Genomic DNA, 27109 nt, shown 5'->3' with positions numbered 1-27109 from the left:
ACCCTACTATACCAGGAGTTATTTCCGACAGATGAAGATGACAAAACTCTTACAGGGAAATTGTGAACATTTTTCTTTTCCATCTGAGCAGCCTTTCTCATAGGTCGGAAAGGAGCCAACATTCTGACAGGAGCCTTTGCTTCACCACAAGTCATGGGTGCTTGTGTCATTCCCTTTGGTGTCTTCCTAAGAGGGCAATGACAACTGTCTTTGCCCTTCTGAGCTACATAAAGGGCAATAAGATGCAGAAAAAAATCACAGGGGAAAGGGCCCTTCATTCTGAAGGAGAAGATGAAGTGGTGTGGAGCACGTCCTTAACATTGTTTGCAAGAGGGTAGCATAGCATTCACAAACTTCTCAGGAGAGGATGCAAGTAGGAACTATCTTGACAAACACAAAGCATCTGGCAGGCCCGTTCACATTCTTTTTCCAAATGCTGTGTTTGAGTTTGTGTTTGTTTGTAATGTGTGCGTACAAGTAGAGGCGCATTATGGCATGCGTGTGGAAGTCAGAGTCCATCTTCAGGTACTCAACGTACGTCTACCGTCTCTCTTGTTCTCTACTGCTGTGTGCTCCCCATTTGATAACCTATGGGATCGGATGGATCCACCTGTTTCTGCCTGCCTCTTGCCATGGGCATATTAACTGAGATTACAGATGCACCTTCTGCACCTGGCATTATAAGGGTAGCTTCTTGGTGATCTGAACCCCTGTATTCAACTTTGTACAACAAGTGTTTTATTTTCTGAGCCATCTCCATAGGTCCAGATTTAATTTCTGATTTTTAATTTTCCTGTGAAATTAAATTCTGTAACTTTAGGTTATTGTAACTGATACATCATTAGAGTAGAATATGAATCAAAATGAATGCTACATCATAAGATAGTATTGTGTGACAGCATATGCTTATGTACATATACAGATGCACATATATATACTAAAAAGAAAATTAATAGACCACTCATTTAAGTTTATTTTTATCATATGTAAAGATGTTTTTTGGTTGAGTATTCTGTGATAAAATCATGCAAGACATATAGCAATGTCAGATTATCACCTAGTGGGTGAGAACATTTTTAATAATTGTTGACTGCTTCTTATAAGGAAAGGCAAGAATTGATTATAGGGTTTTAATAAAATACAGAACATGGCTATGTCATCCCCTTTACCCTTTACCTTGGGCAAATATGTACTAACGACATTACTTGGCTCCTTTTCCAAATCTTTCAAAATTGTTTTTGATTCTAGCAAAATGATTTCAGTGTTAGGACTGTGACCTTCGAGAGCTTTAAATGTCATCATATTCATTCAAAGTTCAAGTTTGTACATTTAGTTAGTCTCCTTCAGCTTCACAAATGTATTTCTAACACACATAATAATATCAGGGGGGAAAGTCCGAGCCATTATTTAAGTCCAGATTGCCTACAAATCATACGGTGGTGGCAGCCTCAGTCATTGCTTCCTAAGGCCCACGATGACTTCATTTGCTTGCTTTCAACATTTTATTAGTATTTTATCTGATGGATATTATGCAACCCATTAATAACATCAGTGGAACAAATAATCTCATTAGTTTGAAGTGAATAATGAATCCAGTCACGTTGCTAGTTTAGATCAGGAGAACATTTTGTAATTTGCATTATATATAAGTGTGGTCAAGGAAGATAAATATATTTGAGAGGGTCCTATCCAATGATGTTGAATAACACAGGCTCTTTATTAGTCAAAGCATCATTTTAAAACTGAAAAGAAAGCTGGTTCAATTTCCTACAGAATTCATGTAAGATTTTTTTTGTGCTGATCTGAATAATGAACTGTCCAGCCTGTTACAGGTTATCATTTTTCCTAATGCCTGATGAGCTCTCCCTTGCTCTCTCTCTCTCTGCTCTATAAACACACCACACACACACCTGCACACACACATGCATGTGCATTTGTGTGCATGCATGCGTACACATGTGTGAGTGTGTGTGTAGCTAATGAAAACAAAACCATGGGAAGGTATAAACTGACAGTGCAGCCCAGGAGGCTGAGGCTTGCTCGCCCTGCCGTCTGTGCATTCTCATTGTGAGCAAAGTAGCACTTGACTGTGTCTTTCTTAATGGCCTCTCACCTAAGTTTACTGCATTCAGTCTTGTTTAGTATTATTACTGAAATTGCATTTTCTACTTCAAGAAGGAGTAATTGTAGCTTTATACAGCTAAACATCCCTAAGTACCATTTCCTATTATTTAAAGTTTATATAGAGTTGATTAGAGACCGTAGCCTGACTCCTCTATTCAAGTGTTTATAGGGCCTGTAGGTCTCACAGTCACCATTAATTTACTATTGTGCTCTATTATTCATGTCACTGCATATTCATTAACTGGATTCCCACATTTCCATGAGTCCACTCAGTTATTCAAATGGAAGACGGGGTACCTGGCTATTCATGAACTATTTCCTTCATGGAGTATAAAGGACCTGTTGGGTTTCACATTACTTTTTTTTTTCCTTGACTCTTTCTTTATAATCTAATGGGCAAAAGCTGAAGTACCACCCCTTGTACAGCAAATTCATACTTCTTGTGTCATTTTGAGAAAATGCTGTGTACCAATCTGGTGTTGCCCAACCAAGAGGCATGCAGACAGCCTTAGTGCAGCCTTAACCGAATGAAAAGGATCAAAATTCTCTTGTAAACATTAACGTAAAGGGAGTAGTAAACTGAGGATGAGGTGGAAATAATCTGTACATAATCAATTATAAAACACCAAGCAATGGACTAAAATTCATACAATACTTCTAAACTTTGTTCTGCTTTAATTAAGGAGCTCACTCTCTCATCTCAGAGATTCGAGCTGGCATTTCAATATCATTCCTTCTCCTTCTCTTTTTACACTACAACTGGTCAACAAAGACAACTATCTAACTTGCTTACACCAAACTTTTCCTCTTTTCACTGTACCCTTCAATGCCTGCCTTTTTGTCCATCTGTTTCTGGTTTGTACTTCAATTGCATGACCTAAATAATACACCTATAAGAGTTGAACTCATGACTCTCAGATCCTTCCTGACATCTTAGGATTTACTAGATTCTGTATGTTGTTTTTCTACAATACCTATCTGTGCTTTACTTGCTGTGGCAAGCTTGTGTATGTGCATATGTGTGTGCGTGTGTGTATGTGGGGGGAATATGTATGTTATGTTGGTGGACATGAAAGGGTATGCTTAGAGTGTCAGTTTGCTCCTTCCACTGTATATTTCAGGGTTTGAATTCAGGTCACCTTGCTTGGGGTTCCGACACTTTTATCTATTAAACCATCTTGCTGGTCCTGGGAGAATTTCTTAGAGCATTTTTCTTTTGAAACAGTGGTTCTAGAGAGGCTTTTTATGATCCCACATATTTACAAATACCCTCATTGCATTTCCTTTCTAGAGAGTTACATTTGACATTAGCAAACTAGATGTGTTGAGAAGGCTATAGAAAATAAACCCTTTAAATTTGAATTAACTTTGAATTAGAATTCTGCGTACTGAATACTTTGCTCACAATGTACCGACACATTGCTATTGCCCATTAAGACTCACAGGCTTTTTGTAAAATAAATGCAAATTAGTTGGCAAATGGGAGCTCACAGCACTGAAGTAATAGTTTTCCCAGCTTGACTCTCTTTTTGGAGTGACCACTTCTTGGGAAAGACTCCAAATATTGGTCTTTATGTACAAATCAGCTGTACTTAAATGAAAGATATTGCAAGATTCTGCATAGTAGAGAAGTAATAGATTTCATTTCTAAGAACACTAACAACATGTTCTAAGTGAGACAATAGAGTGATTCCTGCCATTAGGGACACAGGGTTCTTTAAAACACCCTTTCAAGTATCCCCACTGTAGACTTGACTCTAAGATACAGAAACATCAGGATGTGTGTCCTCATTTTGAGATAGGCTGCAATAAACATGAGGCTAACATCACTATTGCATTTGTCTTCCAATGATAATACTAACTTGGAAGCCTTACCAACTTCCTAGGTCAGTTTTCTTGTATGTTTGTTTTTTGTGGCTTTCAGTTTTTCTTTTCTGGTCATTTATTTCTTGATTCAGTGCTATGCAGATGGTTATAACTCATTTAGTTTTGTATGGTTTGATAAAGTAGCTTCTAGCTGAATATGGGTGTTTAAATTGTTTTTGATTGTTTTATGCAACATAAAGTTTACTATGATAATAATTGTTTAAGTAGATAAATATGACACACTAAGTACACTGGTGTGTATCTTTTTCTGGCATTGGTCTATACATTTTCATCTCACTTAAACTTGTATCTAGTTGCCTGCTAACTCCCTGTCACCTGTTCCCCACAGCTCCTGCAAAACACCAGAAAAATCAGCTTTCTATCTCTGTGGCATTGGTCACTATAGGTATCACATGAGAGGCATAGTTCACATCTGTCTTTTTGCATCTGACTTCTTTTGTAGCAAATATTCTTTTCAGAGTTCATCCGTGTTGTCACAGCACAAAATTGTATTTTTTTAAAGGTTGAATAATATCCCACTGAGATGGATACACTGCATTTGGTTTCTCCACGCATCTGCCAATGGGCATTTAGTCCTTCTTCCTTTGGGTGTTGTGAAAACGTGCTGTTCAGGACACAGAGAAAATATGTCTTTTATTCCCCATGTATAGAGGAATTGGGAGATTCTATGGTATTTTAAAAAAATTGAGGAATCATCAAATCAAATTTTTGAGGTTCCTGTATTATTTTGCATTCTTACCAGCAACTGACTAGTGTTCTAACTTCTTTATATCAAATATAAGTATTTTCTGTTTTGTTTTTGTTTTTGTAGTTCTCAATGCAAATAATTGGAATAACTTTGTAGTTTTCATTTTTATTTCTCTAGTGACCAGTAACATTGTATGTTTGTTTTTTATCTCTTACCCCTTTTAATTGAATACTTTAGTTGCTGTCAGTTTTAATATATTCTGAATATCTATTTCCTATTAGACAATAAGATTCACAGATTTTTTTCCCTTGTTTTGTAAGTTTTGTTTTCAATATTCATTGAAAATATACTTTGATAATAAAGTTTTAAACGTAAGGTCAAGTTTAATTTTTCTTCAGTTGGTTCTGCTTTTTTTATTATTATATTCAAGAAATCTCTGCCAAATCAAATGCCATGAGTGCTCACACACATTTCTTTCCTTGTTGTTTTATTGCTGATCAATTTGTAGCTGAATGTTTTGCTGATGGATGGAAAGTTTCCCTAGCAACATTTATTGAAAATACTCTTTGCTTCATTAAGTGGTCTTACCACTCTGTGGAAAACCACTTGTCCATGTGTATGAGGTCCCATTTCTGAACTTGATTCTGTTCCCTTTGTCTATTTTTCTGCCTTTGAGTCTGGACTATGCTCTTTTGTCTACTGTACATTTTTGTTAAGTTTTAAAATCAGAAACTATGAGGATTTAATCTTCTTTTTTCTCTGTCAGATTGCTTTGGCTACTTGAGATTCCTGCTAAATCTAGGACATTTCATTTGTTTGGGCAAAATATATTATTGAGATTTTAATATGGATTGCTGTGAATCTGGAGATCTCTAAGTCACCTAATTTGTGTTTGTGGGATGACTTTCCATGTGCCATCTGAGTTTCTTCCAGCAATGTTTTATACAGCACTGAACACATATATTTGAGGCCTCCTTAATTATGTTTACTCTTTATTTATTATTCTTGGTGTCTATTTAGTGGAATTTGTAAAAAATTTCTTTTGTGTCAGAGGATTGGACCCAGAGCCTTATTTATACAGGGCAGACACTAACATATAAGCTATGCCAATCCCGAGTTGCTTCCTCAATTCTATTTCATGATCATTTATTCTTAATGCCAATAAACGTGATTGCATTTTTGTGTATTCATGGGTTTCTAGCCCATTTCTTTCTGAGAACAGATATCATTTGGGAGTGTCCCTTAGTCTTTCTCCATGATTGTCAATGCTCCACTCAAAAATGAGTGTGTGTGTGTGTGTGTTACCATGAAATATTTGTTTACTTTTATGACCCTTTCTGATCCTTTAACACAGCTTCTAACTATAAGAGTTCAAATTGAACTTCTAGTCTGGACACTGGAGTTGTAAACTTCTGTTTATCGTTGTGGTGCCAATGAGTGCGTGAACTAGAGTCACTTGTGGAATAAAAACTAATCATACTGGGTTTTCACTGTGGCCACAGATGAGCATCTGGGCCTCAAGTAAATGCAATGTCTCTAAAGCTATTCCTTACTAACTTGGAACATTCTCATAAGTTTTTAAAATTTATCTTTTAAGGTTTATTAAAAGACATATTTTGAGATCCTTTGGAATTATATAAGTATATAAATATGTATGTGTGTATGTATGTATATGTATTTGTGTTTATAATATGTATAGTTGTGTGACTTTATATGCATCACAAACACATGCAAGTGTCCACAGAGGCCAGAAGAGAGCATAAGATCCCTTGGAACTGGAGTTAAGGCATACTCCACTTCAAAATACTTGAAGTAAACAAACACACATTTATTTTTGGCAATGAAAAATAAAGCAACCACTAAGCTTTTAATGGTGCTGTTTAGATAAAGGCAAAGGCTAACAGGTATCATGTCAGAATAAAGCTTAGAAGAGATTTTCTACAGTCTGAAAGTTACAGAGAAATACAAAACATGTTAACGTTTGTAAGTGATGACATTTTTTGTTTGTTTAAGTTGTCCTTTAAATAATCATGGAAGAAATACAACAAAAGGAAAGAAGCTACTTAGAGATGATAATTAACAACACTGTTGGAACAAGAGCCAGACTGTCACAGAAACTTTACCTCATCCACATTATACAAAATGCCCATGTGGAATCCCATCTTGCTTGCACTTGAAAAAATCTCAATGGCTAGTGAGAAGTGAATGTATTCTCTGGAAGACTCAGGTTGGCTAGGTTTCTCTGGCATGTGTGCCTTAATAGTAATAGGAACTTCTCTTTTATTTCCAGATATTAATATAGAAAAACAAATTCCCAAATGAGAACTGGGGTGAAGCAATGCAACACACACTTCATTAACATTTATCTGATGGAAACTATTTTAAGTCTCACATTTTGTAATACTACATAACAATCGTGGTCATTGCCCTCTTCTTAGAACTATATGTTGTCTAAATAAGTTGCTTCTGAGCGGCTTTTCTCTGGGTCTCACCACATTTATAACACAGGAAGGCAATTTTGGTGCTTTCAAAATGCACTGAATTTTAGCTATGAGTAATAAAGGATAATAGAAAATCTAATCTTCTAAAAACTAAGGAAATTTAATCTGCTAAAAACTAAGTATAAGCATGTTCAATCTATTCTTTATTTATCTTCCAAGAAAGCGGTAATTTATATGCTATATTTACTTAAAGGTTCATGGTACAATAACATTTTCCCTCCTTTTAAATCAGCATTTAAAATTAGACAGGGAAGTTGATTGAGTAATATACTATTTAATTACCTACCTAATTGAAAACTATATATGAACATGTTGGGATGCTGCAAGCATTAGGAACATTTGCAATCATAATGTTTAGTGTAATTGTTCACATATCAGTTACCAGAAACACAAAATACATGATATTGGGAACTTTGCAATTCCTGAAATTCTGGTCAAATATTTCTAAATTATGATTAAGAGGGAAGTGCTTCACAAGGTGCCATACTGACTTGAGCTAAATAAAATGAAGGTGCTGGGCACTGTATGGATGACTATGCATCTGTACTTAGTTGGTTTAGACTGTTTCTGTTTTAGAATTCATTTCTTACCACTTGTGTGGATTAGTGTGATGCTTGCTGCTACCTGATAACTTGGCAAAATCTGGATTCCCATTGGAAATAAAGGGCTGTGTAGGTTAAGGATTGCTTCTGGAGATGTCTGTGGGGGGTTATCTTCATTTTGTTCATTGATATGGGAAGAACCACCTTAATCCCATGAGGGCCCATTCCCTGGGCATAGGATTCTGGTAAATGCAGAAAGTGTGCTGAGCCCCAGCATGCAACTATCATTTCCTGTTTCCTGGCTGTGAATGCGATGTGACCAATTGCTGCATATACACACAGCGTGGTGTGGTGTATGATAGCTTCTGGCATGTGAAAACCATTAAATACTGAAGTCCCCTCCTCCTGTGATGATCATCTTAATGGAGGAATATTGAAAGATAGTAGAAAGATAAATATAAATGTGTATATGAAATTAGGAGACCCCCCATACACAGAAGGAAACATGGTAGACTATCAACCTGGAGGTTGGGGTGAGTCAAAGAAACACTGAAATTTTCAGTAACAGGGCCAGACCTCATTAAATACAGAACTAGCATCTTGGACTAAGAATGTAGGTGGTTTGTGTGTTGCCAGTTATTGAGTTGAATTCTAATTATGTTATATATTTTTCAGAGGCAAAGGCCCATTGAAAAATACATCTGATGTCATTAATGCTGCCAAGAAGATTGCAGAAGCAGGCTCTCGAATGGACAAATTAGCCCGCGCTGTGGCTGATCAGGTAATACAAAAGAAAGAGTGGGAATTAATTAGTACCAGCGTTCTGGGACCAGTTTTATGCTCCCGATGAAATATGCATTTGGAGATAGTTCCTAATATTTTGTAAATTGGCTCTCTGCTGAGGCTGAGCTCATGGCAAAGTATCTTTAACTCAGTAGATGCATCAAATGCATAAGAGTGGTATGTTAAACAAGCCTTCCCCACTCAGAAAACCAATTATATATCACAAAAAGGGAGCAAAACAAGATAAGGCAGAAATCCCAGGATCATATGCTCAGAGATGGCACTGCCCAGTGGTCTGGACCCTCCCATGCCAGACATGCCTGGAAGTGGTGGTGCATGTCTTTAATTCCAGCACTCTGGTGGCAGAGCAGGCAGATCTCTGTAAATTCAAGACCAGTCTAGTCTACAGAGAGAGTTCCAGGATAGGCTCCAAAGCTACAGAGAAACCCTGTTTTGAAAACAAAAACAAAAACAAAAAAAGACCAATAAAGTAAAAAACAAAAAGAAAAGAAAGAAAGAAAATGCTAGATAAGTTTTCCTATAGGCCAATTTCATGGGGATGTTTCCTCAGCGGAAGTTCTCTCTTTTCAAATGAGTTTAGCTTGTGGCTAGCTGACAAAAGAGTTAACCACGTGATAGTAAGAAAGCATGACTCCCATTAGTAAACACTGATCTTACTATAATACCCTGTAATTCAGAATAAGTTATGCTCTGCTATAAAATAGACTAATTCTTAGAGAAATGAAATCCTCAAAGCTTCACATGTGTGTTCACAGGATGCCTAGTTGGAGTCTTCTCTGTTTCACATAGACTATTTGATTATATTTCAGCAATTTCCATTCAGACTAGTTTAAACTAGAATTTCAGAGCCCATCTCTTTGTCTTGCTGCTAGAACATTCCTTGTAAGGGTACATTAGACAGTGGACATTGCCAGATAACTGATTATCTCTTCAAACTGCAATTAAGAAGAGTCAACAGTCTGAACTACTTCAAAGCGAATATACTCTAAAATACAAAATGAGTTTCTGAAATAAAAATGATGTGTACTCTCAATACATAGAAACTCCATAATGAATATGAATGTGTTTCAGGAGGTAGTACCTTTTGAAGACCTTGAAAAACAGAAGGCTGGCTTCTCTGTAGATATTCCAAGTCTCCTGATTTTTCAGTTGCAGCTCCCCAGTTAAAAAAAAAAAAAAAAAGGTCTCTTATTTTTTAACATCAGGTTGTTCTTCTATTTACTTTCTTTCCAACATCCCAGGTTGAACATCAAAATACCTAATAAATACACTGACCTTGTGAAGTTTTACCACTCCAACCAGAAGATTCAACAACTAATATAGAACATACAGTAAAAACTAAAAATTTCCCATTTTAATTGTATTTGTACATAATGGGTAACTTAATGGGATGTTTCTGAGAAACTTACTGGTTTGGAAATTTCATTATTATCATAATTTCAGATTATTTTCCTTGTTACCCAAATAAACATTGCTATCATTTGTAGCAATTGAAAACCAAACCTTTGCTGTTACTGATGTCAGCATTACATCAACTGTCAGGCTTCAGTGTATTAGGTTGAACTGTTTTTTTTTTTTTTTTTTTTTTTGAAACTTTCATAAATATTTTAGAGAGCTCATACAAGAGAAAAAGAAAGCAGAAGACCTACCTGGGCTTAATCTGAGAATGTTGGCGGGCATTGGGATGTGTGGAGCCACAAGAAATGTTTGAGTGACTCTAAAAGTTCTCTTCTCATACAGGATTTTATTTTTTTCTGGTATTAAAATTGAATGGAATTTGAATGGCTTTTTCATTACATGCTCAGTATCCATGTTTGAAAGTATTTCTCATACTCATTCAGTCCCATTCCAGCTGGCTTTGGTGAGCTCCCATTAGTTCAGGCACATTGTCTCAGTGGATGGATCATCCCCTTGTGGTCCTGATTTCCTTGGTCATATTCTCCCTCTTTCTGCTCTTCAACTGGACCATGGGACTCAGTCCAGTACTCCAATATGGGACTTTGTCTCTATATATATCTGTCGCTGGATGAAGGTTCTATGGTGATATTCAAGATAGCCATCAGTCTGACTACGGGACAAGGCTTGTTCAGGTACCCTCTCCTCCACTACCCAGGGTCCTAGGTGAGGACATCCCTGTGGACATCTGGGGCCTCCTCTAGAGTCAAGCCTCTTGCCAACCCCATAGTGCCTTCTTTAATTAAGATATCTTCTTTCCTGCTCCCATATCTGTTCTTCCTCGATTTCAACCATCCCACTCCCCCAAGCTCTCCCCAACCCTCCCCTTTTTTCTTCGCTGTCTCCCTCTCCCCTTTTCCCACCCCACCCCCACCCCGAAACTGAACCCTCTGAAGGTGGAGGACAATTGTGACCAACTGAGAAGACAATGATAATTGTATTGGGATTTGTCTCTATGGCATGTACTGGCTTTTTGGGATCCTAGTCTATTTGGATGCACACCTTCCTAGGCCTGGATGGAGAGGGGAGGGCCTTGGACTTCCCACAGGCCAGGGTATCCTGCCCTCTCTTAGGACTGGAGGGGCAGGGTAGGAGGGTAAGTGGGGGAGCAGGAGGGAAGCAGGTAGAGAGGAGGAAGTGGAAATTTTGATTCCTAGTATTAATAAAGTAATAAAAAATAAAAAAAGAAAATATTTCTCAGTACATTTAGGTGGGTTAAGTTCCATGGTCCCAGTTTTAATTTCTATTTTATTTTTACTGTTTAGGATCTTAATTGGCAATGTAATTTTGAGTCATTTTTCCAAAACAGTTTTGATAGCTAGTAAACACGATATGACTACACACACACTTTTACATACACATGCTTGCATGCATATCCCACACACATAAGAGAGGGGGCAGAGACACAGAGAGACAGACAGCAAGAGAAAGAGAGAGGATTTATTTTTAGATCAGGAGATAGAACATTTGAGTGCTATTAACACTGATTTTTATAGTAAATGAAGAATAAACCCATGTCTTTTGTGTATGTTTATAGTCATTATCTATGAAATATCTGGAATTTTATTAAAGTTTTATCTACACAGTGTGTTTCTTTTTCAAATCCTAGATTGCTTTTTCTGGTATAGAGGGTATTCTGAATTTCTATTGTTCTGTCATTACCTTTAAAAAGGTCATAAAACAAACCAGCTATGTTCTTACTAGCTAAGTTTAAATAATGAACAGAATATTACCAAGGACCGGATTGGTTGCTTTCACTTTGCCTGGAAATATTTTTATGAAGATTTGAGATATGCATGCAATATAAATGCTTTATGGACCACTGCATTTTTAATTACTGTTCCACTGAGATAGAACTCTAGGTTTAATTTGCTGCAAGGTATTTGTATTGAAACCATTGTCAGCCCTCCGGGGAGATATCATTTTAAAGTTAATTCATTCCAGTATATGGGTCTCAGGAGTAGGATAAATATTACAGTATTAAGTACTTGTAGAAAACTAAAAACAGTCTCAGTGGGATGCTTTCTTGATAAATACATTTAGTGAAAAATATCACAACAGTAGGTGTTATGTATAAAAGAAATGCTTTTATTTATTTTTTTACTAAATAAGTGGTTACATCATATAAATGGTTCCATGGTGTTGTTGAAAGAATTCCCTTCCTGTTGCTTATAGAAAACTCAGATCCGTCTTTCTCCCATACTCTTATAATGTGTTGGTTTTTGACAAGATTGAACCTTGTGCATGCACACACACACACACACACACACACACATACACACACACACACACATGAGAGAGAGAGAGAGAGAGAGAGAGAGAGAGAGAGAGAGAGAGAGAGAGAGGATTCTAAACTTATTTCTAGATTAGGAGGTAGAGCATTTGAGTGCTATTTACAATGATTTTTGTAGTAAACAGAATAGCTGAATGCTCTACCATTGAATTGCTTCAAGTTCAGCTCTTGGTTCTAATATTATGCATTTATGCATGCATGCATACACACATATATCCAATATTATATATATATATAATTAATGTGAAATACAAATACTAAATATATTTGTATATTTATATGTAGGTATATAAATTTACAAATACAAAATTTAACCAGAACAATGACCTGGAATTATCTCAAACTAAACATTTAATAGCCAAAAAAAATAATAATAATTTATTTACTAAGTAGCCATTGACATAGAAGGCCAAAAAACATTTTAGAAAGATATTGGAAATATTTACAGAAATGGATATCTCAGCTGTGTGTGCACTTGATGGGTATCTATCTACTTACATTACACTGCAAGTTAATCTTCCAAGGGAACTGTCTTTAGTTGAAGGACTCTGTTGCTATACTTAAGGGATATTTTAGCTCGTTTTAAATATAGCCTATTAGATCCTCCTGTTATAGGGACCAGAGTCCATTTGAGAGTTCTCTTGTTATGGAAGTTTAGTATGATGCTAAGATTTTTTGGTAAATAGGGAAAATCCATAAAATGCATAGACCTAGTAAATTGGGGCACACCCTAGAAAATGAAAAGAAAAAAAAAAAGGTCCTCTGTTTAACTACTTGAATTGAAATCTCCCCCTCCACAGCTAACCCCATGCTTTGGAACACACTGTCACAAGTATTGCATTTCAGGTATTCATTAGTTTTTCATCTCTGTGTCTTCATGCTGAAAAAGTAGAAGAAAACTAGATACAAACAAACCAAAAAGCTATAAAATAGTAGTTTCCTCTTAGTTAAAACATAACCTCAAGTAATACAGGTATCCTAATAAGACTTCGTAAATCATTCTTAATAAGCCCTCTGTTTTTTTTTTCATTTTAAAAGAGTAATTTGGTATATATAATTTTTTGCATACATGAGTCTAATGCCATTTGATGATATACCCCCTTTTTCCTAACCTTTTGTATCATTTTTTGTGTGTGTCTCTCCGAACTCATCTTGTCAAATTCGCATCCTCTTCATTTAGTTAGTTCTCATAGTTTATTGTTATTACATGTGTGTTCATATATACCAAATCACATATTTAGTGTTGCCCATGTGCACATGGGTATAGACTGACATTTACAGCATGGGTAGCTACCAGGGACTTGTCATTCAAGAAATCTGACTCCCTTTCTTTCCACAGCCCTGGCCTTTCTGTAGCTCTTCAGCTAAGGGTAGAAAGGAATTTGTGAGCCCACCCTTAACTCGCGCTGGAATGTTAACTCATGTGTCATTGTACAGTTCTTATGCAAGCAACCATAGAAGCTGAGAGTTCATGGGTAAAATCTTATCAAAGTGGAGCTAACCACTCGAAACGGTTGACTGTGGCATTTCTCCAGTGCATCACGAAAAAGCAGAGTTAAATGAATGTAATTAAGTATGTGACACCAAAGGCTTTTAAACGGTAAGTGTTAGAAACTGAAGAGCACTTACTAATTGATACCACTTTTTTATTTATTTTTTTATAGTGTCCTGATTCAGCATGTAAGCAGGATTTATTAGCCTACCTTCAACGGATTGCCTTGTATTGCCATCAGCTTAACATCTGCAGCAAAGTGAAGGCAGAGGTTCAGAATCTGGGAGGAGAGCTCATTGTGTCAGGGGTAAGCTGGGATTCACAATGTCAAGTTCCCACTGCCGTACTTCCAAGGCGAGCGTTCTTGGCAACAGTACTGCTAAAAAACACCAAATGACAGTGATTCACAGCTTAAAAAATTGTTATCACCATTATTCCAGACCTTACAATAGCTCACAAAGAGCAATTTGATTTTCCAATTACCCCATGTTTATACTAGCCTTGTAAAATCTCCATTCTTCACAAGAAAACTAATTTCATAGTCTGGAAACTCATTGCCAAGCTGTGACTATTCTAATTATTGGGGGGCTTTTGAATATTTACTCATTGTGAGTCAGCTTCCCTTTTGTTAGTGCTGGTAATTTTCATTCTCTGCTCAGGAGCCAGCCTCTCTAAATGTGGACTATGTTCACATGTTAGAGACAAATGAGATATTTTTCAGGTTCCAATGCATACTAGGTTATCAGTAACCCTTGACAGTCAATTGTTTCATTTTAATAAATATTGATGTGCTGTTGCCAAAACCCTACATAGTTATCAGACACTGTTATATATTCTTTGGTAGATCACCCTAATATTTCCCTTTTCAAAGAATATTATTTTCTAAATCATTTCCATCAAAGAACTGGAACAAAAAAGTTCAAGGAACTTTTAGAAGAATCAAGGTTTCTTGGCAAGATTTCCAAATGTTTGTGTTGAGGTTCTTCACCTTGGCTTCTTCTCCTCCCTCATCCCCCTTCTCTCAACACAGGGTGTCACTTATAATGATTTCCACGTTCCAAAGTGTGGCCATGCCACCTTTAGTTCTTTTCCCAGCTACCCATGATGCAGCCACTGTACCTGCGGATTGAGCAGGAACAAAAACCCTATCAGCATGATGAATGTGAGCAAATAGTCAGTCCCTTCTGAAATCATTTCTGTTGTCTTGGAGAGTCAACACTACAGTTTGGTCAATCTCTGTGGATAAGCATCCACCATCTTCAAGGCAAGTGTTTCTGTTCCTGTGTGGCTTGCCTTGCTGAAAACATAGCTGGGGAAAGAGCTGGTCTGGCTGGCATGGAGATCCCATCTGGAAAGTCCGTTCCATGCACTCGTACCTTAGAGCTCAGTCAGTTGGCTATTTTGTGCCTCTTCCCAAAGCACAGTCACCTCTTTGCATTTCCAAAATGGTCCTGCTTCCACATTCTTCCACAACCAAGAACTATCTGTCTTGCAGTGTGTCCTTCTGTCTATCTGGTGGTGATCAATTCTCTCTTGCCAAAGAAGTGATCAGAACATTGCATCTCCCTTGCTTCCTTTCTGATCTTTAGCCTTGATGGTACAGTTTTCCATACCACTCTGCTTTCGTACCCATTTGTTCATAGCACCTGTGAAACCAAGTGCTTTCTGTTCAGCTTGCCTCATGTGCTTCCATTTGTGACTTTTCAAATCTTAGGATTGACATGGATGCTCAGTGTATCCTTGTGGATCTCCAATTCCATCACTCTCACCTGAGCAAATATTTTCCCTAGCAGAGCTGCTGTCCATCAACTTCTCAGCCTCCATTGTCTTTCACTGCCTCCAGAGCTTCATTTCCATTGTCCTATTGTCATGTAGATGTAGTCCAAACCATCATGGCTTTGAATCACTCGCACTGTTGGCATTTGCAGAGGTGTTTGAGATGAAGAACACCGTCAAGAAGCCTGTTTCCTTCCTCGAGTCTTACTGACCAAGTTCATAGTTCTTTGCATGGGAGAAGGCTTCTTTAGAGGAATGCTATGTAACTGTATGATAATCCAGAGTCAAGTGCATTATGAACATTGGCTGTCATACTGCTCAGTTATGCTCCTACTTGGACTACCTCATGGCTTTTGTTTCCAAGCTTGACTGCTGTGTGGTGCCACATCTGCATCTGTAGCCTGCTGTCTTTCCCACTTCTGCTTTCACATGAGTCTTCATCCTTTCACTGATAGCCAAAATGGAAAAAAGCTTAAAAAGCAGTGAACACACTGTGCAAAATAGCCACAAATGACTGCCTTCAAAGTCCAGAAAGTCAAGGATTTGAGAGCCCGTACACATAAATTTTCAATTATTTTGCCAAGAAAATTGCACCAGTGTTGTGGGACCTGTTTGCATTGTTCTCCATTGGGATAAAATTGCTTCAGGTTTTAGGAAAGGTCACTGATTCACATATAATAAAAAAGGAGATAATTTTGCTTTTTTGCTTATATTCCCCATATCCATGGAGTTCTTCCTTTAAATATATGAAAACTTCGAGGAAGTCAACATCTCTACCAAGTAAATAGAGATTTGGATAGGGTTATCTGTAGTCTGCAAGAGAAATTGAGTTTGAGAAGACAAGTCATGTTTTATGCTGCCGTGGTGAACACATGTTAAAATAAAGTATACATGTATGTACTATGTCAGCATATTGATGTTTTGTGTGATTCTATGTGGATTAGTTGGAATTAGCCTGTTTTACTGTGTCTGCTTTTGAATTGAAATGGCGGAGAAGGAAAACTCAACTAATTATGGGAAAGAATGGGCATAAAAAGCTCTTTCTGAGTCATGACAGAAATTACAGAAACGAAGCAGTCCAAGATGAACATCTTTGGGGATTCATCCTCACATCTGTCTGAAAAGCTCTCAATCTCTGCTGGAAATCTATTTTCTATGTTGGCTTACACAATTCTGAACAGCTCAATGGTGCAGCTCTTATTAAATTTCCAGGTAGTAGATAGATTTGGGTTCCGACAGGTGCAATTTAGTTACAAAATAAAATAATGCACAATTTTTAAAGTCAAAAGAATTCTATAAATATTGGGGCAAAAGTGGATTTTAGATATTACCCAGTTTAAGTATAAGCTAGCCCTAACTTAATTTAGTGATATTTTAAGTTTAAAGTCTGTTTTGGGTGGGAAAAAAAAGATGAAAGGGAAGAAGAGAAATAAAGCAAGAAGTAAAAAGGAGCAGGGGAGAAACTTTACCACAATGTACTAAATTGATTTAGCATAATAGTCTGTTAGACATGACAGCAATGTATCATTGTGGGAGGCAACTGTATTTTTGTCTTTTTAAAGTGTCTGTGCGTAGTGGTATGTGTCTGCTAGTGTTGTGCAGGTGTGCAAGAGAGTAATAATACACCTGTGTGAACACGCGTGTGGAAAGAGGCCAAAACTGGCTGCCTTTCCTCAGTCACTCTCCACCTTTACTTTTTGAGAAAGCTTCTTTCAGGGAAACTGAAACTCCTTGATGTGGCTAAGCTGGGTGGCCCAGGAATGAGTTTCAGAGACTTACTTGTCTCTGTGTCCTTCAGTCTACATCACAGGCACAAACCACAATGCTTGGCTTTACACATGGTGTCGGAGATAGACCTGTCGGAGATAGTCTTTATGCTTGTAAGGGAGTCACTTCACCAACTGTAACAACTCTTCAGAGCTCTGAGCCAAAGTTTTTTAAAAATGTAAATGTTACTTTGATTATTTCTTTTAATGGAAAATAGATTCTTCTCTTTTATAATACATCCCAACCAGGACTCCCCACCCCTCCACTCCTCCTGGCTCCCTCTGTTTACTCTCTTCCTCAGATAAACTCCTTCTATTTTTCCTCTTCAGAAAACAGTGGGCCTCTAAGATATGACAATCAAACAGAACAAAATAAGATAGAATAATACAAGGTGAAGGCCCTTCAATCAGTGGTGAACAAGGTAACCCAATAGGAGCAAAAGAGTCTCAAGAACAGGCAAAAGAGTTAGAGACACATCCACTGTTATGAGTACCACAAAAATACCAAAATAACGGCCTTAACATATACAAAGAGAATCTGGTATAGACCCATGCAGGCTTGCCATTTCAGTCCCATGTGAACTCTGCTTAGTTCATTGAGTGGACCATGTTATAATAAAGTACTTATCTGGATTAAAAAAATGTAGCATTGTTTATTTCAGAATTTTCAACAATGTATTTTGATCATGTTCACCAAATCCTCCCTTTACATATCTAGATCTACTCTTGTCCTGCCAACTCCTAAGATTTTGTTCTCTTTATTTGAAAAAAGAAACAAACTTTTAAATGGTTTATATTTTATATATACATGTGAATGCTTACATGTTTGTCTGCATACCTGTCTATGGAGGCTAAAGGACAGTTTCAGATCTGCTAGGAATGGAGTTGCTATTGTGAGCCACCATGTGGGTGAAGTTAACCCAAGTGCTCTGAACTGTTGAGCCTTCTTTTTCTTCCTTCCTTTCTTCCTTTCTTCTGTCCTTCCTTCCTTCCTTCCTTCCTTCCTTCCTTCTTTTTCTCTCTCTTTATTGTCTGTCTGTCTGTACTTATCTTTCTATATATTTATCTTTCTTTCTTCTAAGTACCCCACTTAATCCACCTTGTACTACACATAAATGCATGGGAATGGGGCCATTCACTGGAGTGTAGTTAACCTACAAGAACTCCCCTAAAGAAGACAAGTCCTCCCTTCCTCAGAAGGCACTACATATCAATAGCTACTCAGCCTTCTAGGCTGGAACTGTTGTGATTGACTTTCTCTTGTGTAGGGCTTGTGCAGGCAGCCACAACAGTGAGTACATGAATGCAGTGGTCTCATGGTGTGCATAAGACACAGTTTCACTTCCAAGATGTTCTCTGATCCTTGGGAGAAGGTGGTGACATCCTTGTCTCATTTGTGGCTGAGCACTCCATGGATATTTTTCTTGGCTCTTTGATCAGTTGTGAGATTCTGTGTTAACCACAGTCCACTGCACAAAGGAAACTTCTCTGATCACATCTGAGAGCTATACTCAGTATACTGAATAAGGAAACATTGAAAAGTTATTCATTACTGTGTATGGTATGGTGGTGCCTGTATGTGCTATAGCAATGGCATGGAAGTGAGAGGTCAATTTTGTGGCATCAGTTCCTTTCTTCAACCTGTAAGTGGGTTCTGGGGATCGAACTCAGTTCATCAGACTTGTGTGCTGAGCATGTTTACCGGCTGACCATCTCACTGGCCCAGTTGAAAGCCATTCTTGTCGTGCATATTTTACCTTATGCATTTAGCAAATTCAGATACAAGATGAAGGCGAATATTCACAGTGAGTGATGAATAATGGTCTATAAAATACTTTAAATTTCAAGTCCATCCTGACTATAGCATGTAAGTAACGATACACATTTATATGTATCAAAAAAAACACATATACTTCATATTTCCTTTTTCTTCCCTCAGTATGAAAGAGTCCAATGGCTGGTTTATATAATCTAATATAAAGCAACTTATAAAAAAGAAAATGTGTAATGTCATATACATACATTCATAATACATATATAAATACGTATGTAGGACTAGTTGATCAGGTCAACATTTTATTTGAGCAAGTCTGCATTTTTGTAGTATTTTGTAACAGAATGAAATAGTCTGTGGGACAACCATTACATCCAACTGTGCAGACTTACGCATTAAGCATCTCCTATTTTGGAGTTTTTAAAATATCTTCTGATTCTAGCTATAGTCGATTCTTGATTATCTCCAGTGATCAAATCATAGCAGTAATGGGGGGAAGAACCTAAATTGCTAGCTATTTCCACCTGGAATTAAAGCACATTTGTATGCTTATATGCATTTAAGAAATTCATGGCAATTCAGAAGAATTTTATTCTGATCTTCTAACCAGTGGGTCATTAAGTATTCAAGTTTAAAGGACTTACCTTCCTTGATCTACAAACTGTGTCATGTATATATTTATAGAGAGTAAGATAGAATAAATTCCAGATAATAAATCTATATTGGGTAGCATGTACTGTGCAGCACTAAGAAAATCAAATAGGCATTTATCAACCACAAAATGGAAACAATTCTTAGTACACATTTTGTTGGTGATATGAGCTGTCACATGATGTAGACTTTCTCCCTAAAGCCTTACCTCCGATCTATTAGGATGGCAAAACTTCAATGTGTACTTACATTTCTGCTTTCTCCATTCTGTTTTGTACTTGTATTCATACCAGTGCATTTAAGGTATTGATTTTTTTTTCACAAATTGTCTAGGACAAAAATAACTGTTACTTTTTTTTTTCAGCAAAAAGTCATTCTCTCCAGGGCATAAACATGGCACATAACTTGATCAAACTTATACTTTTGAAAAACCTGGGAATCAAAAATTTAAAAATTCTCCTTAGGTGTTGGGTGTGATAGGGATCTGGGGTGTTGGTTACCTTGATATAGTGCCAGTCTAAATTCAAGCAGCCCTTTGCTATAAAGATTATGGGACACTGATTTACTCTACACGACAAGGCTCTTCTGTTATATACTCTGTGACTGGAGTTCTTAGGTTACCAATAGGCTTTATTGTTTCTCTGTTGCTGTAATAAAATACCATAACCGAAAGCAACATAAGGGAGAGAGTCTAATGTTGAGGAAGGCACAGCAGTAGGAAGTGGGAAAGAAGAATAGGAAGTGGGGTGCTGTGACAAACCCCCAAAGCTCCCACCAGTAAGTAATGTAATAATTCTAACAAGTTTCTACCTTCTAAAGGTTCCATAAATTCTCAATACATTGCTTCCAACTGTGGACAAAGCATCCAAATACTATTAGAGATTTTTTTTTTCATTCAAACCACTGTACTGTTTATTGAAAGAAATTGCTCATGCATAGAGTGAAACCAGTGGCAGTGATATTAGTGAATTATTTTATACATACAAAAACCTATGTTTTAATGCACTCACTTGAAGACACTCTCTATGGGAAAGCCAGAACATGAGACAAATAACATGCTTATGATTGAGCTATATTTGATTTCACCAGGTTCATTTGGTGGCATTACCTAAACTTGTATAGGACTGACTAGTTATTTTTAGTTTACTTTGAGGACTGTATTAGTTTAATTTTCTGTTAGTGGAATGAAATACCATGGCGAAGAGCAGTTTAAGGTTCAAAAGATTTAATACATCACAGATCAAGAGTACAGACCATCATGTTGGGAAAATCAAGGCAATGGGAGATTGACTAAGTTGATCACAGTGTACCCAATACTAGGAAATCAGAGAGGACAAATGGTGATTTTGTTCATTTTTTCCAGTTATGCCATACTGGATGCCCTGCCCTGAAAATGGTCCCATATTAAAATGGGTCTTGCTATGGCATTTAACAAATATCAAGGAAATCTGCCAGTGACATGACCAGAGGTCCAACTCCCACATTATTCTTAATCCTATCAAGTTGACAATTAAAAGCAATTATTACAAAGACCTTGTTGTTTATAAGATTAGAAATGGCTAATGTTTTTAAACAGAATGTATTGGTCCCAGATTTCTCAGCATCACCACTTATTCCTTTCAGTCTCTAACACTTTTCAAGTCGTGAGAGCCTCTAAGGAAAAGCAAAACAAATAATTAACACCTTAATCTATTATCAACGAATGCTTTAGAATCCAGCTGATATTCTGAAAATTATTTGGCAACCGATTAACAATAATATCTTATAAAAACTTAGAAACTGTATACATGGGAGTTAGCTAAATGAGGAGGAGATAATCGGCTATGTCTTGCAATATCTGTAGAACCTAGACAAACTTATGGAAGCCATACTTCCTTATAAAATGTTAATTTAAGAAATGTTCTAATCCTGAGGACTGTTTTACATGTAGTAGCTTTTTTTTAAAGTTCTACTTCAAAATCTTCATTATTGTATATTTTTAAAGCAATACTTTTAAATAGGACTTGAGGATTTAGCTCAGTGGTAGAGCATTTGCCTGGCAAGCTCAGGGCCCTCATGTTTGGTGTCCAGTACAAGAAGTGTTTAAAATAATGCTTAGATAAGCATTGCAAAGGAAACCTTTTATACAATTGTGAATATATAAGAGCGGTTTCATGTGTTATTGCTCCCTGACTATAAACAAAATAATTTTTGGAGGTCAAGGTATTCACTGAATAAAGTGCATAGAAATACAGTCTTGGCTTTCTGGTTTTCCAACAAGATTCATCAGTGTTTGCAACAGTTACTTATAATCGGTTTATAACTAATCAATACTTTGTTTGCTAATGTATGGCACATTTTCCCCCATTTCTACTCTGAATTGCCCCCAGCAAAACTTCTATGCTGAAGGAACAATACTGAATGAAACAGATGAAGTATAAAACTTGATATAAATATCAAGTAGATAAACTAAGAAACTCAATATTAAATCATATACTAAAGATGATCTGGGGATTCCATTGTTGTTTTTTTGTGTATATTTTTCCATTATGCAAAAAGCCCAAGAACACAGCAAAGCTGACAGGATGGGCTCTTTTCAGTACTAGATCTTTTGAAGTTCTGAAAAGATTAGTTTTCTAAGCAGTGTTTATGCAACTGTTCTCATGATCTAATGTAAAAGTTCTACCAGAATGCCTCATTTTGGATGGAGGGTTTCTTAGGTTCTGATGAGCTCTGTGACCATGGTTAGTGAAATATGGGAACCTAGAGATGGGATTGCTTTCATACAAAACATGTGTTGGGGTAAGCCTAATTTCCAGTGGCAGACTAACAATCAAGGAATTTCTTTCATTTCTCACCCACATCAGATAGCTTCTGATCTCTTGAATTCAGCATCCTTTGACTCTCGCACAGGTGTAGTATGTGAAAATACAGGAAGCAGTATGAGTTGACTCAAGTCATTCGAAGCTTCTTAGTCTTTACTAGCAAGTAATTACCATGGAGGATATTTTCTGTTTGTTGTGTTTTTTATTAGACTATGTATCCCATCTCTTTTTCTACGTAGTTTCTCAGCTTGCTGGGATGTTCAAGATTCTCTGCTAGGATGGAAGGGTACCTTCTGATGGCTACCTCTTTCTTTATTTTTCTCTTGGTTCACTGAATTCTGAAAATGAAAGTGTGTTTCACTTCCTTTTGTCTACATTTTGTCCCTATAGATGATTTTGTCAAGTGCTTTCTCCAGCCTAATTTAAATGTTTTACAAATAGGACTTTGATCACAGCCCTTAGAAGAGATATATGTGACACATTATGGTCTTATAAATAGGAAAGGCTTCTGGATGGGCAATATGGAGTTTTCTTATTTCAGATTTCCTGAACTGCTTCAGAACACATCATCTTACCCTAATTTTGAGCAATCACTTTCTTTTTGGGTAATACATGCATTTTAAATCCTTCATCTTAATCCTATCTTCTAGAAGGCAAGCTTTCTTAATTGAGACTGCTAATCACTCCTCTCATTATCAATACTATATGTTGTCTTATTACTTTTCTCTGAATACCTTCATCAATTCAGATGCTTTGCTGATAGGGAAGTTGACTGGAACTGGAGTTAGAAATTCTGTCAAATCTCTATGACCTGTGTTTTAACCTCATTCATCCATTTTCTTTGGCAAATCTGTTTTGCTACTGGGAGTGACTATCATGGAAAGGTGTCAGTCAGGGTCATTTTTAAAGAAGTATCTATTCTGTTCTGCTCTTATTTCTATAGATAAGATAGTACAACAGTACAAACAAACCAAACAATTATGCCTTTATCTAGGTACTTCTAATTCAAACATGCCCCTATGATTGTTTAGTAAGACTTCTCTTCTTGAGGTACTTTTCTTCTGTAATAACACTGTAATCAAGTTGTGTGATCCTGGCCTGGTCATGTTTTTCATGTTCATTTAGTTTATAAAGGCATCTGTAGATCATTATTTTCAAGTACCCCTATCATTCCAGTGGTCTCTTTCCAATCTTCTGTATTAGCAATTAAGTTAGATTCATTAATGCAAAGAAGTTAAAAGCTTCTCTATATGTCCTTGGTCAGATGGTCAGATGTGATGACAGGAAATTCTGTCTGACCTTAAAAATACTTCATGTCTTATCTTGTTTTAATATCTTGGACAAAGCATGCAACAAATTTTCAGTTGAAGTTGAACAGACTGTGTGTGGACATTGTCAAGGAACTAGTCCTTCGGCTTGCATTCAGCGTCATTGAGTTATCTTGTTCTAACTAATATCACCACTACAGGCATTTTCCCAATCAGTCCCACCAAATTCACATGAAATGTCAGCACAGTGTATTATTGTGCATCTTTTTGATGCAGCCTAGTTTTGCATTGGGTTCCTGAAATTGTTTTCCATTTCCAATTATTAATAGGCCAATATTAAGAAATACTTAAAGATTTTGGTCCAAGTTCAATATGCTCTGTTTCCATATTTATAAACTACTTAACTCAATTTGTGTTCTTTTATTCTAATGGTGCAGAATTATAACTTCTTTATTGTGTAGCCAAAAATCTAAAGATGTTTATTGGAAAATAGGCAATTGCATCATTAATCTTTATGACCTTTAAATTTTTGAAACACATGAGATGACTCAAGTTCCTAAGATTTCAGAATCAGCTTTGAAAATAATAGCCATAATTGACTAGTGTATTCTCCACAACAAAGAAAAATATCAGGCAATGCTTATTAGCTAAAACCAATGACACATTACAAATATTTAAAATAAATAACTAAGATAAGCCAACTAATCAATGACTCAATATGTAAAACTGAAAGTGAAACTTCATAAGGCCATTAATTTCAAGATCTCATGAATAAATGCTATTGTATGCTGAATCTGAATTTATGCATAGAATTATATAAAAAGGAAATATAGTATTACAGGAAGGAAAATCCATGTAGCGGAGCTTTTGCTTTCTCTAACTCAGGGAGAATCCAATGTAAGGAAAGTCCATTCTACATACATACTTGATATCTTTTCTTTGGTTTCATTTTGAATTCTTCAAAGATATCCTTTAAATGTCTCCGACATTTTTTTTTTCAAGCTGTGGATGGGAGTGATGTTGTTAAATCTATCATTAATTTGAGTTTAGTAACTTCCATATTTCAAACTGCTTCCAAAACTGCTAAGTTTGCATAATTTGTATTGTAATTATTATAATACACATATATTTGTTAAGTGGACAATAGAATCAGGAATTGAACCGCACTGATTAAAAATTAAAGATTCACAATTTGGCATTTTATTTAATCTGCATATGCAAATAGGCTTTGGCAATGCCAAAGTTATAATTTAGAATCTTAATTTTACTAACATAGTTTTTGTGGAAAAGATGTGGTTTTGTTTTTCTTCTGTTCTGCTAGACTAGTAGTTCCCATCCTTTCTTATGTTAAGACCCTTTAATACAATTTCTCTTGTTGGGGTGATCCTCAATTATAAAAATATTTTATTGGTACTTTATAACTGTAATTTTGCTACTGTTATAAATCATAACGTAAATATTTGATATGCAGGATATTTTACATGGAAACTCTCAAGGGATCATGACAAACAAGTTGAGAACCACTGCACTAGACAAACAAGATTCTTTCAGAACAGCATATATCGAGAAAATTTAAGAATTCTAAAGGTAGAAATGGGCATTGATTATTGGCTTATCTTTTCAATAATGCCATTCACACAACCCACCATTGGGTTCCAAATCAATAGTAAAAATTTGCAGTGTCAACAACAATGAATGCTTCCCAATAAGGAGGTAAGTATTCCCTTTATACCACATACTGAGTCATGCATAGCCATCAAGACCTTGACCAAGCTCACATAAGAGGATACTGGAACCTCCAAGCAAGGCACCTGGAATCCCCACATTTTGTTCCAGGCTTTAAGAGTTACAGATAGCCCTTGCTCTCTCTCTTGGCAAGGTTCAATCCTTTTAATAGAGGAGTCATTCCTTTTGAGCCCGTATAACTACCCCTGATAGTGCTGGGCAAGGGAGGGTACTTCTTCATCCTTCTCCCAGTGGTCCCTTAATCTGTTGGACACCTAAAGAGGAGTCTGAATGACTGGCTGCTTAATGTCAAGGAGGCCGGTACAAATCTCTTTCAACACCTAATTCCTTCATAACATCTTTCTCCTAGGTAACTCCCCGTTCCCTCTTCCACTTCCCCAATTCCCTCCCAAGTAGAGTATGGGATTTTTTTTTTCTCTTGCTCTCTCTCTCACTTTCTCTTTTCTGTATCTCTCGGAAATCAGACAGGAGTTCAGAGCACTTTCACTACCTTTTATGAGGTAGATTGTGATGTCATAGATGGGGGCAGGGCTAGTCAACTTTCTACCCACCTCCCAACCTGTGCTGAGGGAGCTCCAATCGGGAGTGGAAGCAGTGACTCCTCCATGGTAAGTAACTTCACTTTATAATCTAATATCCTTTGTGATTATTAATTCTGTAAAGTGGGGTGGGGGTAGGGACGGGCTAGAATTCCAGGCAAATGATCATGTGCAAGTTGAAACACTCTTTACCTCATCAACTTTGAGCAAAGGTCCTTTTTGTTTTTGAGAAGGAGTAGGAATCTGAGCAAAGATAAATTTCAACTGTCACCCAAACTTGAGAAGCACACACGGTGTTGTCATAGCATTTCAGCCTTTCTTCCCATAGGGACTGAAAGTGTGTAATGTGCAATGTATCTATCTGGCCATCTCTGTGTAATCCCCTGAAGACAGCTAGCCAAGAGGATGATACGCTGATTATTTGTCTTTAAAGAAAATTGCAGGGCCTTGCAATGTCCTCCATTGGCATTGGCCCTGAGACATTTTTAGGACTTCTAAAACCATGGGGGTAAAAATGCAAGGTGTATTTTCAACATGCTCCATTTAGGTTTAAAACAAAAAACACAAAGAAACAATGAATGCTTCCTAATTACAAAATTGACTATTTTTTTTTTTATTTAAAAAAGTTAACACTCTTGCAAGTTTAGGGCATGATCTTTTAAAAGTGTCACAACCAAATATACTACCTTTTTTTTTGTATGTTATTGTTGCTGTTGAGTGTTGTAACACTGTTGTTTTTCTTGGGTGGTTAGGATGTGTGGAAAGCTGTCCTTAGATTTTCTGTTGCTGATTAGCTCTTCAAATGTCTTACTGTTTAGAGAGACAAGATGAAGTGGGCCTTTCTCTTGTTTTTTCCCCTGTCCTTTCCTGGGTACTTATTACAATGCTGGAGCTGGAGGCTTTTGTGTGAGGGGGCAAAAGGAAATCATGAATGCAGTTACATCTTTTAGGGGATGTAGAAGGACTAGGATGGGTCTTTTCTTTCTTTTTTTTTTTTTC

General features: G+C 36.7%; 1 protein-coding gene across 1 annotated transcript in view; it reads left to right on the top strand.

Moving 5' to 3' along the window:
• Positions 1–27109, top strand: part of Ctnna2 (catenin alpha 2) — a 983267-nt gene that overhangs the window by 932580 nt on the left and 23578 nt on the right. The window contains exons 15-16 of the mRNA XM_050162003.1: positions 8418–8523; positions 13959–14093. Coding sequence (XP_050017960.1) covers positions 8418–8523; positions 13959–14093 — 241 coding nt within the window. The remainder of the gene's footprint in view (positions 1–8417; positions 8524–13958; positions 14094–27109) is intronic.

This window comes from Alexandromys fortis, unplaced genomic scaffold, assembly GCF_014885135.2.
Source record: "Alexandromys fortis isolate MF-2015 unplaced genomic scaffold, M_Fortis_MF-2015_v1.1 scaffold_105, whole genome shotgun sequence".
Classification (NCBI taxonomy): domain Eukaryota; kingdom Metazoa; phylum Chordata; class Mammalia; order Rodentia; family Cricetidae; genus Alexandromys; species Alexandromys fortis.
This window is presented reverse-complemented; position numbering and strand designations above follow the sequence as displayed.